Below are 20,534 nucleotides of genomic sequence, written 5' to 3'. Positions count from 1 at the left end.
AGAAGAGTAGAATTTAGCCCAAAGACAAGAAAGCTGGTACGTATGAGGCGCATTCAGCGTTGAAATGGAAATGAGAGTAAAAAGATTTAAAAGATGTAACAGGAGGAAACCTCGCAGTTGCACTATGAATCACTGGTTAGGAGAGGGTTGAGGAATGTAAGATGGAAGAAACAGAATATGAATGGAGAATACAGTAAAAGGGATGAAAGGGGTTGCAGCTAGGGGCCGAAGGGACGCTGGAAAGAACCTTAAGTAATGCCTACAGTGCACCGCATGAGGTGCACTATCAGCACTGCTCTCCTACGGGGCGAATTGGTGGATGCCAGGCTTCCAAATTTGTCAGATATGTAGCCAATGCATATAGGCGTTCTTTAACAATTCAACATCCTTTCCACCCTTTCGACATGCAACTCGTACTACACAGTCCTCCGTAGCGGGGTTAGTGCCGTCAGTGTACCTCATGAGGGACACTTTAGGCATTACTTCAGCATTTTTGCAGCATACCCTTCTGCACGTAGCTGCAGCCCCTTTCATTCCTTTACTGTATTCCATTCATATTCTCTTTTTTCATACCTGCCCACCCTATCCTAACAATAGATTCATGGTGCAACTGAGGTTTTCCTCCTATTGCACCTTTAAAGACTTTCTTAACCTTCAATTTCCCTTACAGCGCTGAATGACCTCACAGTCCCAGCACTTGGTATTTGGCTTAAATTCTTTATTCTATTCTGCAACTACATTTTATTTTCATAAAAACATTTTTTATCTGTTGAGATTTTAAAAATATTTAGTTTTAGTTCAGTAACCAGACATTGGCCGAGATTTTCCTGCTCCACCAATGAATGTTAATGCTTTCGCATCTTGTTTTTGGGAAGAATTGTATTTTTCAGTCATGTTTCTACTTTCATTAGGTCTTGTGTTGTTGTGGTTGCTGTTTACTAGTGTTTTGCTTTATAGTCCTGGAGTTCTTTGCCCTTTCCTTTCTTTGTTCATTTTGTTCTGCATGTCATTAAACAAAGAATCCCCTCTCACTTTTCATAACAAAGCTTCCTATCCCTGGTAGTCATTTCAGGAGGCTGAATATCTCATCAGCCACCAATAAAATAAATATACAAAAACCGTACTAACAATATTTAGTCACCCAATGTCATCAGATGATTTATATTTCAAGGGACATGAAAAAGACAGCTTGGGTTGTTTGCCAACCCAAAACAACACCAAATAAGGTTGAACAGGCAATTTGAAATCATAATGTCCACTGCTTTTGCATTATGAATCACAGAGAGGACCACACTGGAAAATTGCTGATCATAACTTTTGGTGGTGTTCAGCCTCAAATCCACTTACCCATTCATTTTGAATCTGTTAATAATTGGTGACCTTTTGCATTTTGGGAGCAGATAATTACACCAAGGGTGTAGGCCTGTTATCTCATTTGCTAACCCAAGTCTTGCCACTTGAAAGACTAGAGCAACAGGGATTGCTTCTAACGTATTGAACACTGAAAAAGATAAGTCTAAAGGCCTGTCCACACTAGGAAATAGTAGTTTGTTTGCGAACAAAGTTTGCAAACACTTTTTACCGTATATTTCTTTTCCCATCCAGAATGGAAAACATTTAGTGTTTCTGTGTTATTATGTATATAGTATGCACATATATGAAAGGCCTAGGGTTTTTGATTAATAATATGTTACCATTGTGTTTGCTGTGACCTGTTAGAATGTGGAGAGGCAACGACCCGAGAAAAGCTGACAATGAGTTTCTATGGATGGCGTGAGATAAAACTGCTTAGTTAGACAAGTCAACGTACGATAGTTTATTAACTCTTCTCAAAGTGCCTTTGTGAAACTGGTTGCGGCCAGTAAGTGTGAGGCGTTAACAAAGTGTGCGTTCGTAAGTGCGTGTGCGCCTCTTCTGTTAATAATGTTGGATACCCAAGTCTATGGGGGATTTTGATAGAGGCGTCTTTGGGAGGAAGGCAGAGCCACGATGGCGGTGCCTAAGTGTTTTTTGGAATAGTGAGTGAGATATTCCGGCTGCATGGGTGAGTTGAATTACTTTAGCCAAGTTGAATTACTTTAGCCGAAGACTGGCTTGTTATCTGTTTGACATTTTGTGGTAATATTCAATCTTTAATCTCTGATTGTTAAACTTGTGTGTGTACTTACCGGGATGTGTTCTATGTCTTTGAAACAGACGGTTCTGGCAATGGACCGATAGAGAGTCCCAGATGGATAGAGACGATTGGTGTGACTATAACTGTTCAGACATTTTGTTGGGGTTTTAATTGAATTCATTCATTATTTTTTAATAAAGGTATCTTTTGTAATGCAACTCTCTCATTTTCATTACCTGTTAGAGTGGAGAGAGAGGTGGAGAGAGAGAGAAAGAGATTGTCGGAGAGAGAGAGAGAGAGGTGTCGGTGCTAGAGAGAGAGAGAGAGAGAGAGAGAGAGAGAGAGAGAGAGAGAGAGGGGCTGTGTGTATTAGTTTGCCTTGACGCTCGAGTTACACGTTTACCAAATGAATAATGAGGGAATACCTCATTACAGGTTTTGGTGGCGAGCGGTTAAAAAGTGGTATAAAAGAGTTTTTTTTATATGCCTGGGAACGCCAATGAAGAGATAGGTGACCAGTTAGAAAATAAAGGGGTTATGGCTTAGCGATGTTTTCGAACGACAAACGCCTTTGTGGGATTGTGGAAAATTGTTAAACTTAGTTTCAGTTACTTAGTGAGAAAAATTAGAAATATCTATCCGTTAACTGTGCTAAAGGGAGGGGGAAGGGACTTTTATTGGACTCAGCATTTTTCCAGGGAGTCAGCCTAGGAGCAGTGGGCGCACTCAGTGTGACTTTTGCTTGTGTAATGATGAGGCATCCCGAGATGGCCGTGCGGGTGTTGTTATTAGTGCATTACGCAAATTCCGAGTTCTTTTTGTTCCCATTATGGAGTGGTGAGTGTTAAAAAAACATTGTCTTTTGAGGGGGAGGGTTTTTTGTTTAAAATATTTCAGTGTAATGGGATTGGTTCAAGAGGTCGAAAAAAAATTTTCTTTCCCCATAGTAGCAGAAGTGACGTGTTTTCTTTATTGGCGCGTGTTTATAATAGACGTATTCGTCTTTGTTTAATGTGAGGGTGTATAGAGATGTGTTTATGCATGTGAACTGTGCTTAGATAGCATATCTAGACAGAGCGGCCACACAATTTTACGGGCTCAGCACATTTCTGCTAACCGCGCAGAGAGGCACGTTGCAGGGAGATGGGTACTAGTGTATACCTTGGGAGGGGGTCCTCAGACACTGTTTAAGGGAGATTGGGGACTACTGGCATGCCTCGGAGTGCTCTGCCGCTTGACTGAGGGATGTTTCAATGCTCATTGGGGGGGAGAAACTTTTTTTTTCTCATTGAAGGGTGAACTCCTTTTTTTTTCTTTGTGTCGGGGTGTTGGGGGATGGGTTTGCCCTTGACAATGAATTTCCAATGCCAAGACATCAGCTGATTGATTGGTTGATGAAGTGAAATGCCCGTAGAGTCTTTTTTTTTAGAAAAGATATTTTTTTTTTCCTCTTGGGTGAAGAGAAAAGGAAATAAAAAGAGAATTGAAATGCATTGTATGGGTGTATGTCTTCTTATGCCTTGGAAGACACAAATATATTGGGGAGACATATTTATATTATTTTTTTATTGTGTTGGAGAAATTACTTTGAAAATGGTACCGAGTGGTGATGTATGGTGTTGCATCTGGAGAAATTGTGTGTCATAAGGTTCAGCATTACTGTTGTATGCTATTTTGAATTTCGCCCTTACTTGAGGTCTTTGCAAGAGAATTGTTGCTATGGAGAGTTATTATTATTATTATTATTAATTATTATACTTGAGATGTGTCAGGGAGGGTGCTTAAGTATAATTATCATTAACGGGAGACTTGTTTTACGAGAGATTTGAGATATTTCATGGGAGATTATTTTATAATTGTTACAGATAATTATTTATGGAGAATTATTACAATGAATTAATGGGAGAAGTCTTGTCTTAGTTATTTGTTGAGTTTTTGTAACTTTGGAGAATATTTCGGTCATTCACGAGGATGGGTTTTGCTGAATCTTGATGAGTCTGGCTGAATCTTGGTGAATTGTGTTGAATCTTGCTGAATTTTTTGCTGAATTTTTGGAGAATGGACAAGCATTAACATTGGTGATATTTTTTTTTGTACTGATACTAGTGATTTTGATGATAGCAAATTTTGGTGATTTTGCTGAAAGTGATACTTCTGATATTTTTTTTTATACTAACACGCGGCCGTTTTAATGCTATCAAGGGAGTGAAATCTTTTTTTGAATTTGGGTGGAACTAACAACACATTATTTTTTTTTTTTCCTTTTTTTATGAGTTCAGCAGATAATTGCTTGACATCTAGTGAGTTACAAGAGATAGTTAACACTGTCATTGATTTTTCTTTTCTCCTTTTTTGGAAGTTAGCCATAGCTGACGCAAGTTTTTTTTCATCATGAGTGAAATTGAATTTATTTTTTCTCTCCAGTTGGTGTGAATATTTTTTTCAATATCTCAGTTCGTGACTTAGAGTCATTGTTCGGGAACGTGTTTGTGTTTCAGCTATTTGATGCTGTAGAGAAAGTTACGGGAGAATTTTTTTGCACTGTTTTGAATGCATTCGTAATGGCACTACATTTTTTCCTCTGGATATTTGTGTTCCAGAAATTATGAGTTTTTTTGCACAATACATTAGTTGTATTTGTGACAACTTTGTGAGAGATAAGAAACTTGGCTAAGTTTTCTAGTGGCCTATGTCGTAGTACATATGGAGAAGTCTTTGCTTAGACACTTTGAATTTGGAGTTCTGTTATATTAGGAGTTGTGGCACACTGGTGATTTTTTCTAGAATTTTCTAGACAGTTTTTATTTGCCGAGTTTTTGCCCTTTTTTAGCAGTTATGCTAAATGGAGAGAGTTTTATAGTTTTTGACTATAACATTGAGTTATTCTCTGGAGAATTGGAGTTATAATTGGAGGTGTATATTATTTTGGAGTTATAATTTGGGATATAATATATTGGGGTTATATTTTTGGCCATTTTGATATTTGCCAATGGTGATGAGAGCTATGTTTAGTTCAATTATTTTGCAGCCATCTTTGTTGCAAATGGAGAAACTTTTTTGAGGAGATTATGGGGCAATATTTGTGAGTGTGTGAGCTAGATGCCTTGAGTGCACATTTTTTTGGAGATAGGATTTCATTTTTTGATATTCCTTTTTGGAGATATGGAGCCTTGTTTTGTTCCACATGAGTTATTGGGGAAATAGAGGTAAATATTTTGTATTTGCTGAAATAGAGGTGATTATTCTCTATTCCTGGAGTGTGGTTTTTTTTTATTAACATGTGGCTATTGGAGAAATATAAGGGGGATGGTATTAACCATGGAGGAAATATTTTTATAACCGGAGTGGTGTTATTATTAATGTGGTGTCACATATATATGAAGTTGGAATTAATTTTTGGCGGGTGACCTTTTTTTTGTGGTTATGGGAGTTTTTTGGCTTTTTGAGCCAAGAGAAGATTTCTGTGGTTCTTTCTCTTTGGTTTCGTGACTATTTAGAGGCGAGTGGCATTACTGCATTACGAGTCCTATGGAGGTGTGTGCATTTTTATGTTCACAAGTGTATTATTTTTGGAGGCATATAATTGGGCTGTGTCATGTTGAGAGAATACGTCTTTGAGACAAATTTTTGAACACATTAGTCATATTCTGAAGTTAATTCTGTGAAATGTGTCTGTTAGACCTTTTTCTGTAGAATCAAGAGGTATTCGCAAAACGTTGGGTGTTTCTGCACTGGACATTTTTTTGTGCCGCCCAGTTTGAGCGAAACCCGTACCCGAAGGCGATTTTTCATGCTGACAAGCGATGTGATGAGCCGTGTGCTGACTCTTTCCTCTGATGATGATTGATCATAAATTTTAGCAATAATTCTGGAAATGTTGAACGAATAGCATTTCACGAAAGCGCATGTGTGAGAGTTTGCTTTCTGGCCTTGTTGGTCGATGAAAAGTTGCGATGTCGAGAAATTCTGTAACTTTACATGGAGCATTTCTTGGGGAAAACGCATTGGGTTAGACATATTATACATGTATTATGTGTTTTGTGATGGGGAAGCTTATTTGTGATTTTATTTTTTTTATTTTTCTTCCTTTTCCTACGAGAGATATAATTGGGGGATTGAGTTTTAAATAGCATTTCTTTTTTACTGGGAGATGTAATTTTTCGGGGGTTGCTGTTTACGTAAAGTCTCATTGTAATTAATTGTATGAGCAGTAAAGGGGTTTTTGCTGTTAAACATTGGAGATTTTTACTGATTTTGTGGGTTGTTTAGATATCAGAGCTTGAGAGAACATTTTTTGGGTCTGGGTGTGTTACGCGATTCTTTTTTTCTTCCCTGGGCTCATTACGATTTTTTTTTTCTTTTTTTTTACTTATGATAACATTCAAGTTTGAAATGTGAGTGCAGAAGTCCGTGGAGTTGCTGTGAATTCTGAGTTGTGTGTGTGCTGATGTGTGAGTTTGGAGAATTGAGTTGGAGAACTTGATTTTTTTTTTTCTTTGAGAGTTGCGATAATGACTTATGATTTGGTAGTCATGTTAGAGGGAGTTAATTGGGAGACGTTCAGTTAGTATTTCTGACTTTTTGAGATCATTGTTTGATAGAAGTAGTATGTCTGGGTTAATTTTCTTGGATTGACCAAAGACTCGACTGACATACTAACACACCAAAAAGTCATTTCCCAACGCCAGCAAGACGTCCACCAGCCGTGCAGAGAGTGTTGCTGTTGTTTTGCCCAGGGTGATTACAAGAGTTTCCACGATGGTGATCGCGAGAGTTCTACAGCGTGTCTTTTGGGGATCTACAGAAGTCGTGAGAAGTCTTCTACGATGAGGGAGGTGTTCCGTCTTCCTACAGTCTGCTACAGAAGCAGCCAGTGGCAGACAAGCAAAGAGGGATATTCAAGAATCCGAAAAGAGAAAATTCTAGTGTTATTTGGAGATAAAAGCGTAACAGACTTTATTTTATAATGCCAGAGACGTGCAGTTATTACTTATATTTTATTTAAGCCGGCCAATGTGTTTTATATTATATAAGCTATTTTGCTAGGCGGGAGCTAGCATGAGGTGGCCGAGCAGTGAAAGGCCTAGGGTTTTTGATTAATAATATGTTGCCATTGTGTTTGCTGTGACCTGTTAGAATGTGGAGAGGCAACGACCCGAGAAAAGCTGACAATGAGTTTCTATGGATGGCGTGAGATAAAACTGCTTAGTTAGACAAGTCAACGTACGATAGTTTATTAACTCTTCTCAAAGTGCCTTTGTGAAACTGGTTGCGGCCAGTAAGTGTGAGGCCTTAACAAAGTGTGCGTTCGTAAGTGCGTGTGCGCCTCTTCTGTTAATAATGTTGGATACCCAAGTCTATTGGGGATTTTGATAGAGGCGTCTTTGGGAGGAAGGCAGAGCCACGATGGCGGTGCCTAAGTGTTTTTTGGAATAGTGAGATATTCCGGCTGCGTGGGTGAGTTGAATTACTTTAGCCAAGTTGAATTACTTTAGCCGATGACTGGCTTGTTATCTGTTTGACATTTTGTGGTAATATTCAATCTTTGATCTCTGATTGTTAAACTTGTGTGTGTACTTACCGGGATGTGTTCTGTGTCTTTGAAACAGACGGTTCTGAAGTTAAGATGGACTTTTTGTGCATTTATGGGCATTTCCATTATTCAGTTGTCCCCTGTGAGAGAGAGAGAGAGAGAGAAGAGAGAGAGAGCGGGAGAGAGAATAGAAGGAGAGAGAGAGCCGAGAGCAATGGGACCCGACGAGAACTCCCAGATGGATAGAGACGATTGGTGTGACTATAACTGTTCAGACATTTTGTTGGGATTTTAATTAAATTGATTCATTATTTTTTAATAAAGGTATCTTTTGTAATGCAACTCTCTCATTTTCATTACCTGTTAGAGTGGAGAGAAAGAGGTGGAGAGAGAGAGAAAGAGATTGTCGGAGAAAGAGAGAGAGTGGTGTCGGTGCTAGAGAGAGAGAGAGAGAGAGAGAGAGAGAGAGAGAGAGAGAGAGAGAGAGAGAGGGGCTGTGTGTATTAGTTTGCCTTGACGCTCGAGTTACACGTTTACCAAATGAATAATGAGGGAATACCTCATTACATATATAATGTATTATATACACGTACAATGTATGTATGTATACGTGCATACATGTATCTATTTTCAATTCTGCCAGAAGCAAGTCGTTATGACACACTCCTTTTTTCTATAAACTTCTATATTACCCTCCTTATTACCCATCTCTTTTTCTTCTGTTATCCCTGCTCGAGTGCATTAAAATTGCCAAGTGGAATACAGTGGCTACTGCACCAACAAGGATCCTGACGATAACTGAGGTCTGGACAGGAAATGCAAACTTTGTTTGCAAAAACAATGTTTCGTAGTGTGGACAGGCCTTAAGATCACTAAACAACAGTGAATGGATTTAAATTTACATAGCTGTGGCCATCTGAATCACCAAGTTCCTATACACCAACCTTGGGGTTAACCTAATCAATTTGAACCAAGTGACTCAGATGTAAGAAAGTTAGATCTAAAATGCCATCAGAGGTCAAACATATGAGCACTTGCTGTATTTTGAAAGTTTTGCCACAGTAAATGAAACATTCTGCTTTTGTTTACAACGGAAAACCATTCAGTCACAGGTTAAATCACAAAAACAAAATGAGATGGGATACAATATTGTGAACAGTGGTAGTTTCAAATGTTGTGAACAAGTAGTGACAGAGGTCAATATCAAATCAAAGATAAGAAGCAACATCTTTTATTGGTAAAATTTAACAATCCTACTTCAGGCATTTGGAAAGATGCTACAAGCGTTAGAATTACGAATCAGCTGAACACCAATCTTAACTGGTATAGTACAATATAAATTAAAGAGTTTCAGTGGAAAACTTGAGCGAAATGTATATAGTCTATGGTAAGGTGTAAAGATATGGATTCAGACTATAAAAATATAAAATTGTTTCTGTTACGATGGATGCATGATAATGAGTGAGAACAACGAATTTTTTGTGTACAAAAATGAAAAGCTAAGCAAAGCAATAAAATGCTTTATGCTACTTCAAAGATACACTAAATGCAATGGAATGCATAAAAAAAACCGATTTGTCTGATATTAGTTTTTTAGGAAAGGCTGACAAAGTGCCTTTTATCTACAGTTTTTAAGAATTTGGTCTCATTTAATCTCCTATTTGCATCGTTTGCACTTTTCTAACTTGACACTCGCCATTGACTCTGACATCAACCGAGCCGTTCAGTCCTTTGATGCACGTCAGATTATCAGTCTTATAATTGAAATGGGTGATACTTTCCTCCTCTTCAAGATAAGAAGCGAGGTTCCAGGAATCCAGAGCCAAAGCAAAGCATGAAGAATTCACACAGTGATTACTGTAGTAAATGCGGTCGTCAAAACCGAGGAGCCTCATTGCTACTTCGTCAGTGAGCGCGATGGATTTATCAAAACTTGAGAGTTGGGGGTAGTACCACCTCCTGAACTTTTCTCTGTATTCAGATGGGGAACTCAGATATATTTTTCTCTTCTGCAGCTGCTTGAGGAGTACAAACACGCCCTCTGGAGTGAGGGAAGTATTATCCAAGTGAATTCCTGAGTAGCAGTCATGTATGTTGCCCAGAAGATTGGCCAACTTGGAAACACTTGAATCGTCTAGCCCTTGTAAATGGACATCCAGCAGTGGCACAGTCGTCTTGGGTATACTACACACATCTTCGTCTAGAACGCAGAAATCAAACTTTATTTCTAACCACAGTAAGGAAGGCAAGTTTTCAGGAGCTTTTAAAAGCACCAACAAATTTTCCAAGTCAATAACACGGATCTTTAGGAAAACTAGGTAACTGAATGCTACCTGAGAAGTCACTTCTTTAAGGATCTTGGTCGATAAACACCCTTTAACTAAATCGATGCGGGCTTTCGTATTCGCAGAGAAAAATGATTTTGCGATTTTATCCATTTTGTCCTTGTTTCCATATTCAAACTGACCACTGCTATCAAGCCAGACAAAAATATCAACCCTACACAAAAAGCTTATCACTTCAAATAACTCGCAGTAAGGCTTGAGTTTTTCAACATTCAAGAAAATCCTAGTTGGTGCTACGTGAAAGAGCAGCGTTCTAATTGGAATGAGCTGAACATCTCCAGCATCAATATTCCACTCATCAGGATATTCTGAAAAGTCAACAATGAACTCGACGAGCCTAGATAATCCTTGCACCTCTCCAACGAGGTCGAGGTTGAAGTACAGATCGTCACTGCTGCCTTCAGTGTAATTGACAACAGCATTTATCACTCTCCTTTCATGTAACATTGAAATCCACTTGAAGTCAGGGATTTTTAATAATAGCCCCCCCACCATAAACAGTGCCATGTAGTAAGGGCATTTACACCTTCCAGAATGGAATTTAACTGCTTTCCTTCTATCACCTGGTGCACAGCATACCAAGCAGCCAGAAATTCTTGTTGTACTTTATGGAGGCTGCTAAGCTCACTGTAGTATCGGCCACGATGAATATATCTCTGTTTGAAGATAGAAGACATCACAGTTCGACTTGAGACTGACATGAAAACGTTACTTGCTTCAAGTTCAAGTTGTTTCATGTAGGATTTCTCAAATCTGCTATTATCTTTAATGGATTGGAAGGCTTTCAATCCAGCAATTAGTAACCAATTTCTTACCTTTACATTGTCAGCAATTTCTAAGCCATTTTGCATAACCTTGTCTATTTTCCACTTCGTAACTGCCCAGAGAAAATCGGCACAAGTTGTAACATCACTAAATATTTCTTCAGATTCAGCCCAGGCTTCCCATAATTCTACCAGTGCAACTGGGTGTTTTAAAACCACCTCTAACCTACACATATTTGACTTTAAAAACTGTTTTAAAAACTTATAACACTCAGGTTTTTTGGAACCAATGACTTGCTCACACGAGAGGATGATTTGTTCACGACCGAAACCACATACTTCTAACCTGTCACAAACATGGCTCGTCCAAGTTCTTTCTAATTCGTTAAAATGGGCTCTAGACGTCATCAGCACTGCATCCACTCTCTCTGATTTGTGTAGAATAGCGTCGAGTTCTTCCCTATGATGAGGCAACAGTTCTTCAGCATCATCCACGACCAGTAAAACATGTGACCCAACCACCCACTTTTGTACTTCATTTGCACCATGAACTGTCGTACACAGCGGAAGGATGCTGAACATCAGGTCATTCTGCTGGCAACTTACAATAATCAAGATAAATAAGATGACAGCATCATAGTCATCAATACCTGTCATATGGTTGTCCCTTTGACTCCAGGATGCTGCAAAGGCAGAGCTGAGGGTAGATCTTCCACATCCCGGGTCTCCTACGATCAAACAGATCCTGTTAGTGCTTTTGCATTCGCTAGACACGCTTTTGAGTACATCTGCTACTTCTACCTTCACTTCTGGCTGTTTCCTATTAAAAGGGAAATAAACAAAATGTTACCACAACATGAAAATGTTACTCTAATTTATTTTGAGACTACTTTTTATTTTGAGTAAAAAGCTCAATTGCTAATAGGCACTTGAAGATGTGCATAAAACTGATTCACAAACAGAACTTGATGTTAAATACTGTATAGAGAACTCTGTTACAAGAAACGCAGTTAATATCATTAAATATTGTATAGAGAACTTTAGTACAACAAAGTTACGTCATGGGAACCATTAGGTAACCAAGTTCCCTTTCAAACCAGTTGAGATTCATACCAAAAATATGTACACCACAAATTTTGGCATTCCTGTCACCATAGGCACTGTTGCAGACACTGTTGATGAAGAACAAGGCAGCAAGAAAGCCGTGCTCGATTCTAATCAAAAGTACCAAGTGAAGCTGACCATTTACAATATTCATGTTGTTTTCCAATTGTTTTCTGTTCAACTTGGGGAGGAGTTCAAATAATTTAACATGATTACGAAAATGTTTTGCATTAAATCTTGGGGACTAATCATGTGGAGTATCATTTCCATATTTTTTTTTCTTTAATTCACTATTTCAATGAATTCTAGGAACACTTCATATATATATGTTCAGGATTATGGTACAGGTGCTTCAAGGTATGACTAGGTACACAGAAACTAAACTCTTTTGAGCTACATAATACAGGCATTAAGTCTCCAGAGAGTGTTTCAAATATGCTTGAATCTGATGGCAAACATGAAACCTGAATGTCCAAAAATGCCTCTAGGATAACTAGAACATGAAAGCATCTCCAATGGGACAGACCAAAATTTCAATATACCCACAAACAAAAACTCCAGGCTCAGATACTACTACCATTGCTGTAACAATGCTATAATCTGCCTTACCTATGTCTTTTCTTCTTGGTTTCTTGTGGAACCAGTGGTATTCGAATCAGCTGTAGCAGAAATGGGTCAACATCTGTAGGCATATACAGGTGATAACTCATCTTCAGTTCTGTCTTTATGTCATCTGGAAGAAAAATTATCTTAAGAACATCACACAAATAAGCAAATCTAAACATGTGATTGGATTTTCATTTCTGTTAAAATATGACCTTGTTATTAGTCTGTTTATTCATTAATTTACATAGAACATTTTTACATTTCCAAAAATCAAACTACAAATAACCCATTGCACTCAAATTCATTGCAACTTGGAATAACTTGAACCAAGAAGGTCTGATACATGGTCTGACAGTGATCATCTACTCAACTCTCAGGGTTCTGACTCTGCTGTATGCTACTGTTCTCCTCAGAAAAGGCATTTGATGTCAATACTGATTCACTTGGCTAAGATCTCCATGTTGCCAAGCTGGAGACTACAAGAAGACAGCTCTGAAAGCCTCAAAGATTGCCAGTCACTCCCTCTGCGACCAATTTTTCCACCATTGACAACACCCTAACATCTAGAAAGGAACTGGCTCTGGAGACAATGGGAGCTTGCTTCCAGAAATGACAAATGATAACCTTATTACAATTGTGACTACAGGTACCTAAAAATCTAACAGTATCTCCTGCCAGTGTATCCAAAAATTCTGGAGAGAAGAGCCACCAATGGATAATGACAGGTCGACAGGAGGAGGAACTCACCTCCTAATGCTGCTGAAAAGGCACCTAGGGGTGGACCCTACAATTTATAAAGCAGAGGATCTCCTCTATTCTCGCCATAAAACTACAAAGCTGTCTGTCAAGGTCGCCAATTCACATGCAATGAGTCGTTTAACCAACAATATTAACAATAGTAATTTGATAGCTGCAAGTGATATTAATCTGAAAATTTGACAACTAACCGACATCAAAAGCCCCAAAAAACCCATTAGACTGAAGTGAATACAATATACTTAAGTAAAATCTATAGTGCATTAATGTCATACAAACATTAGAAATCCTAGATAGTTGTATGTGTATATGTTATACAAATTTAAGCAATGAAATAGTAGCACAAAGCTAGAATACAAATTAAGTGCCATTATCTAAACTGCAAATGAAAATATAACAAAGTAAAACAAAATGAATCTGGTATGAACTTTGCAAAAGAAATACACTCGATATGTCAATGAAAATGCATAACCTTTCACTGAAAGGATATTATAGTAACCACAAACATAACAATAGTACATTTTCATTCAGAGTAAAGAGTCCTAAACTACTGTTGACTGGAAAAATTGCATCTGGAGATGAGTGAAGATTGTGGAAGTAAAAGTGACATAAGGCCTTTGCTTTACACAGCTTTGGAGGTGGTGATGATGAAATAAACAAGAAGAGATTCTACAATGTAACTCTCCAAGGAGGTCATAACACACAATAGCCAGGAAGTGAAAAAAAATACTCTAACTGAAAAAATCTAACTATCTTCACTAGCACATAGGTGATATTCAAGAATGGCTTCTACCTTATTCACACATTTCTTATAAAAAGCACAATTTTTGGAATTAAATTGTATTTTTCCTAACTATACAAACCTGAGGTCCTTTACATAAGGAATTACTATTCAGCGCCAGCTGGAGCGGTCATAAGATTTACTAACAAGGTAGTTCTGTAGTAACTTCTTGTCCAATGGTCAGGAGTCCTACCCAACTGGAGGTAAACATATCACTTTGCTTTAGGCCCAGGAACAGAGTGAAGGGTGGCATGAGGTGGGACTATATGTAAAGGACCTCAGGTTTGTATAGTTAGGAAAAATACAATTTAATTCCAAAAATTGTGATTTGTTCCGACACGTAATACAAACCCTCGGTCCTTTACATAAGGAAGACTCACTTATTGGTGGGTGGAATCTGAGTCTTGTGAACAGACTTGTGTTCACCCAACCTGGGTTCCCTCCCTGGTCGTAAGAGCAAAGGGGGGAAACCTAGCCTCTGTCCAACTGATCGGAATTTAACCTGCAAGATCAGTGGTCAGACCTCTGGACCAATTCATAAGAGGGAGGCAAGCGTGCCCCTTATGAATAGCAAGCAAGAACTACCCGTCCTATGTAGGAGCCAAATATAAAGTAATGGGTTTGTCTCTCACTGGTGTCTGCTTCCCCCCTTGTTAGGGAAGGGACAGATAAACGCTTCTATCCCTAATGAAAGGGATAGAATGGAGCTCGGTTACGTAGCTTACCTGCATCGTCATCCTGTCCAGAATGGTGACGACCGCTACCCTCTGCCCGCAGGGAGTGGGAAGAAAACGAGGAGGAAGAGAAGCCAGTCACGATCTCATTCACTCTCCATTCATTCAGTCTCACAAGGATGAGATGCTACCTTGTCTGGTAAAGGAGCTGGGTAAGCTACACAACTTGTTGAGCAGCCACCATGGGTCCCAAGGAAAATGTGTCCAAGGACCTGAGGGCAATATCCCGAAAGTAGAAGGAGGTGAAGGTGGTTGGCCCAAACCCTTACCTTCAGTACCTGTGCCACGGACAAGTTCTTGCGGAATGCAAGGATTGGACCAATGCCTTTGACTTCGTGGGCTCCCGGACGAAGGGTACTGCTGTCGGCACTCCTGTCTGAACCGTACGCCTTCCAGATTATCTCATGAAGCCAGAAAGAAAGAGTGTTCTTGGATACTTCTTTCTTGGTAACCCTGGTGCTAACGAAGAAGCGTCGACACTCAGGCCTGAGGTGTCGAGTTTTCTTCAGATAGCACCGTAGCACCCTCACAGGACAAAACAGCATCTCATCCGCATCATTATCGGTGTAGTCTTCCAGGTAGGGGATCGTGAAGGACTCGAACCTGGGGTCAGGGACCGAAGGGTTCTGAGTCTTTGCTACGAAATCCGGGACGAAATCGAGCGTAACTGATCCCCATCCCCTTGAGTGTTTAACTTCAAAGGAAAGACCGTGGAGTTCTACTCTCTTCGTCGATGCCAGGGCCAGCAGAAAGATGGTCTTGAGGGTCAGATCCCTGTCTGACGACTCTCAGAGCGGCTCGTAGGGTCTGCGAGTCAAGCTCCTAAGAACGAGAGTCACATCCCACCCCGGGGGCCTGACATCCCTGGGTGGGCAAGACCTCTCGAAGCTCCTCATTAGGAGTGATATTTCCATGGAGGTGGAAATAGCGACTCCTTGCAGTTTATGGACTAGGGCCAGGGCAGCTCTGTAGCCTTTAACTGCGGAGACAGAGAGGAGCTTCTCTCGGCAAAGAAAGATGAGGAAATCTGTTACCTGCTGAAGAGTGGCTCTGAACGGAAAGACCCCGTCTATGACACCAACCACAGAAGACGGACCACTTTCCCTAGTACTGCTGCAGAGGACTGTCTGAGGTAACCAGCCATCTCTGTTGCTCCTCGGTGAGAAAAGCCTCTCGCTCGCAAGAGATGATGGATAACCGCCAGCCATGAAGACACAGGAATGAACTGCCTGGTGGTACCGTTCTACGTGCGGTTGGCACAGCAGGTTGTGACATGGAGGAATCTCTCGCGGTGCCTCCGAGAGAAGAGCCAGTAGGTCCAGATACCAGGGTGCCACCAGAATCATCCAAAGACTGCTGGTGATCAAAACACTGCTGATCACCTTGTGAATCAGGCAGAACGGGGAAAAGGCGTACACTACGAGGTTGTCCCACGGGCGTTGGAACACGTCCTCTGTAGCTGCCCATGGGTCCGGCACAACTGAGAAGAAAACCTGAAGTTTTCTGTTGTGCCGGGTGGCGAACAGATCCACTACTGGACGCCCCCGTAGGTCGAAGAGCCTTTCCGCCACGTCTGGGTGTAGAGAACATTCGGTCCCAATCACCTGATTCTGGTGGCTGAGCTTGTCTGCCACTACATTCATCTTGCCTGGAATGTATCTGGCTGACAGCTCTACTGAGTGAGCTACGGCCCACTCGTGCACCTGCATCGTCAACTGGTGCAACGGGAGGGACACTAGGCGGCCCCCTGTTTGCTGACATATGCCACTACCATGGTGTTGTCGCTCATCAACTCCACTGAGTGTCCCATCAGTCGTTCCCGGAACTCTTGGAGTGCGAGGAACGCAGCCTTGAGTTCCAGGAAGTTTATGTGAAGGTGCCTGTCGTGATGGTTCCACACTCCTGCAACCAGCAACTCTTCCAGATGTGTGCCCCAACCCTCGGTCGATGCGTCTGAGAACAGCAGCATCTCCGGAGGGGGAGTGCGCAAGGGCACTCCTAATACGAGGTTCCTGTCATCTAGCCACCAGGCTAGGTCCTCCCTTTCTTCCTCCGTGAGAGGAACCAGGAAGGATTGTGGATCCCGTGCCTGTGACCAGCACTCCTTTAGTCTCCACTGAAGAGACCGCAGGTGAAGACGCCCGTGAGGGAATAACTTCTCTAGTGACGACAGGTGACCGATCATGACTTGCCACTGCTGAGCTGCCTGTTCCTGTTGAGACAAGAACCGTCTGGCTGCCTCCCTGAACCTGCTGATCCATGAGTCTGCGGGGAAGACTCGTGTTGCTACCGTATCGATCAGCATGCTCAGGTACTTTATCCTCTGCTTGGGCTCGAGATCTGATTTCTCGACATTCACTACAATCCTCAGATCACGGCATAAGTCAAGGAGTCAATCTCTGTCCTGTGGCAACTGCGAGCTACTGCGAGCGGGAGCTCGCCAGGACCAGCCAATCGTCGAGATACCTCATCAGACGTATCCTGACCGAATGGGCCCAAGCCAACACCAGCGTGAACACTCACGTGAACACCTGTGGGGCGGTTGAGAGACCGAAACAAAGTGCCCTGAATTGGTACACCGTCCCATCGAGGATAAAGCAGAGATGCTTCCTGGAGGACTGATGGATGGGTATTTGGAAATGCGCATCCTTCAGGTCCACCGAAAGCATGAAATCATTCTCCCTGATGGAATCGAGCACTGAGCGTGCTTTTTCCATCGTGAACAGTGGCGAACGAATCGGTTCAAGGGACAGAGATCTATCACTGGTCTCCAGCCCCCCATAGACTTCTCCACTAGGAGGAGTCGGTTGTAGAAACCCAGCGACTGATCTCGTACGATCTCCACAGCTCGTTTCCTCAGCATGGTCTTGACTTCTGCTTATAGTGCTACGTCCCTGGCAGAACTGGGAACGTACGTCTGAAGGTGGACCAGGTGCAAAGTGAGGGGTGGCCGAGACTCGAAGGGTAGTAGGTATCCCTCCTGAAGAACATCCACTACCCAGGTCTCGGCTCCGTAGTGCTGCCAAGTTGCCAAATGGGTCGCCAGGCAACCCCCCACTTCCGGCAGCAGGTGAGAGGGAACGCCGTCCCTAGAGTTTCCCTCTCTTCGGCTTCCGCTTGGCAGGTCTCCTACAGGAGTAGGAGGCTTGGGAGGAGGGCTGACGCTCACTCCTCGAAGCAGAAGACGAAGGCTGGGTCTTTCCTCGCGACCTTGATGGTGCTAGCATCTTGGAAGTGGAGGAAGAGCTAGCCAAGCTCTGAGGCTTGGCCGCAGTTGCTCGAGACTGCCCAGAAGTCTTCCAGACTGCCTGGTGTACTAGGCGGTCACTGTCCTCAGTCCGACGCTTTTCCACCGCAGCGTCTACCATCTCTCTGGGGAAGAGAGAGGAGGAACCCAGCAACGGTCCGTTCCGTAGACCCGTCACCTCTCGACCGGCCGCTCTGGTTACCCAAGCCGGGACAGAGTCCCGTCGTCTCAGGACCAGGTTGGCCCACGGGTTGGCCATCTGATGGCCCTACCTCCAGACTGGCAGAGCCTCCCAAACGCCGGGTCTTCCTCGGGAACGATAGCTCCTGAGGAGGCTGCGACTCTGGATACCGTGAGGGACCACAGATCCAGCTAGGAGACGGCCTGGAAGGCTGCCATGGCAGTCACTTCCAGGGCCAATGCCTCTTGCTGTGAGAACCAGAGGTTCTCAGCCAGCAGGTGATGGAGAGGCACCCCTGGAGTTTGCCTAGCTATCTCCAGGTCAACCTGCTTGGTCAGCCAAGGGTCCACTGATGGCGCGTAGAAATGCAGCTGGCGAGGCAGAGGAGGGGGAAGCAGCTTGTCCGACCTGCTGGACCTATGCGAATCCTCCTGTCTGGAGACGAGAGTTCACCTGGCCCAGCACACCGTCAGCCAAGGTGGACCGGGGTAAGCCAACCGTCACTCTGGGTTCCTTCTTGGGAGCCCCAGAACGACTCCAACCTTGATGGAGGGTCGGAGGGAGCAACCACCGATCCTTCCCCGAGGTCGTTGTGCTGACGAATCAGCGCAATAACCTCTGCGAAGGACCTCTGTATCTCGGGGGTGATCGCGTCCTGAGGCGATGGACCATCAGATCCATCCAATCCGATCCCCTCCCGAGACACTCTTCCTTCAGGAGGTTCTGAAGAACTTTGCTAGACCCTCGTGGTCTCCCTCCAACCACTTGCGTGTACGACCTGCTAGGTCCAAGGACCGAGCCAGGATCGTAGGCTCTCGTGGCAGGACCATGAGGAGCGCACTCCTCGCAATCACCCCTGCTCGCCTCGCTCCTCGCTCCTACCCTGCCTACCAGCAGAGCCAGTGGGCTGGGAGGACTGCAGGCAATCGGCAACCCGCGGTGGCAATCGAGCTGCAGGTCTGGACCAGCGGTCTCCGTAAGGAGAAGCGCTGGACTGAGGACGGTAGCGTTGGTCTCGTGCGTCAGGAGAGCTGCTACCAGTTGAGCGAGCCTTCCAGTCCCGGTGGAAGCGACGGTTGGGTGACTGGTAGTGTCCACCGACGCGGTGGAGAAGAGACGTCCCTTAATGCTCGCATGATGCCAGCCGAGGCTGGACATGGTGACGGGGGAACCTCTTCCCAGCCTTGACACGTGGACAGTCTGGTGGGATCGCCACGAGAGCGATCGCTGGCCTGGCGAGAGTCATCTGAGCGACTCTTGCCAGCCTTCCACTCCGTGCCTGGGTACTGACGGTGAGCATGCTCAACGGTCTGGACCCTGGCTGCATGGTCACCAGGAGGTGACCGTACACTCAGTGAGGCTCGCAAGCGAGTGGCCGAGATGGTTCCTGGTTCGGAGGTGGAACCTCTGGACCCAGGAGCAGAGGTACCAGCGGTAGCCGGTACCCCTACGGTCCCCGTCTTCTTCTTCCCTGAGGAAGGAGAGACGGGCCCCGTTCCCAAAGGGACAGGAGGACCAGCGGAAGACCCACCTGTCCCGCTGGAGCGTGACAGACCCTTAGAAGTCTCTGCAAGATTTCTAAGGGGGGGGGAGGCCAACTTCTCCTTCCTCGGCTGGGGCGCCTTGGAAGTCCAAGGGGAAGAGACGGCAGAAGACGGAGACGAAGAAGACAATGGAGAAGACAACGACACCTTCCTCTTCTTCCTTGACTTTTTCGCAAACTTCCTCAGGAAAACCGACAGGTCCTCCACCCAGGACGGAGCTGGGGCAGTTGCTGTAGCAACACGGCCCAACTGCACCTGCCCGGAGGAACCTGCGGAAGGAGCAGCACTACCACAGGCAGGAACAGAGACAGAAGGAACAGCCACAGGAACTGGTGGGCGGTCAAGCGGGGAGCTCTTCGGGCACTCAAAGTCAGGGGCGGGGCGAGGACAGCAAACCCCAGTGGCGGAGGAACCATCTCCTTCCGCGGCACATAAGTTAGCGGGACCTGTACGGCGGCTGAAGGTATTACTGATGTCACACGCTGCGTGTACACCAGGTGCGGCGGGGCGGTGTACCCTGGTGTTGAGAGAGTGGTTGTAGTCATTGTCACCACCCCGTGCATCACTGGGGCCACAGCCAGATGTTGTAACAGTCCCTGGATACTGGGAGTGCCCGGAAGACTCAGCAAGTGCCACACCTGCTGGAGGTCTCCACCCGCAAAGGCAGACACACCTGGGGAAGCAACAGTCGGGTTGGGGGGGGGGGGGGGGGGTTTCTGTTCGCTCGGAGGGGGAAAGATCCCACCCTGAACAAACCGAAGACCCCGAGTACAACTCAAGATCAGTGTGTCGCATTCCCTCCTCTGCGCTCAACAGATCGAGC

The 20,534-nt window shown here is 43.7% G+C and overlaps 2 protein-coding genes across 3 annotated transcripts in view; one reads left to right on the top strand and one right to left on the bottom strand.

The window, feature by feature from the left end:
- The window catches only part of LOC135208044 (lachesin-like), a 110,170-nt gene that overhangs the window by 38,520 nt on the left and 51,116 nt on the right, over positions 1-20,534 (top strand). The gene's annotated exons all lie outside the window — the stretch shown is intronic.
- The window catches only part of LOC135208043 (uncharacterized), a 41,074-nt gene continuing 29,410 nt past the window's right edge, over positions 8,871-20,534 (bottom strand). Inside the window, 3 exon segments of the mRNA XM_064240169.1 lie at positions 8,871-10,527; positions 10,530-11,578; positions 12,472-12,595. Of these exon segments, the coding sequence (XP_064096239.1) occupies positions 9,299-10,527; positions 10,530-11,578; positions 12,472-12,595 (2,402 nt within the window). The 3' untranslated portion in view covers positions 8,871-9,298.

The sequence above is a fragment of the Macrobrachium nipponense genome, chromosome 34 (assembly GCF_015104395.2).
Source record: "Macrobrachium nipponense isolate FS-2020 chromosome 34, ASM1510439v2, whole genome shotgun sequence".
Taxonomy (NCBI): Eukaryota; Metazoa; Arthropoda; class Malacostraca; order Decapoda; family Palaemonidae; genus Macrobrachium; species Macrobrachium nipponense.
This window is presented reverse-complemented; position numbering and strand designations above follow the sequence as displayed.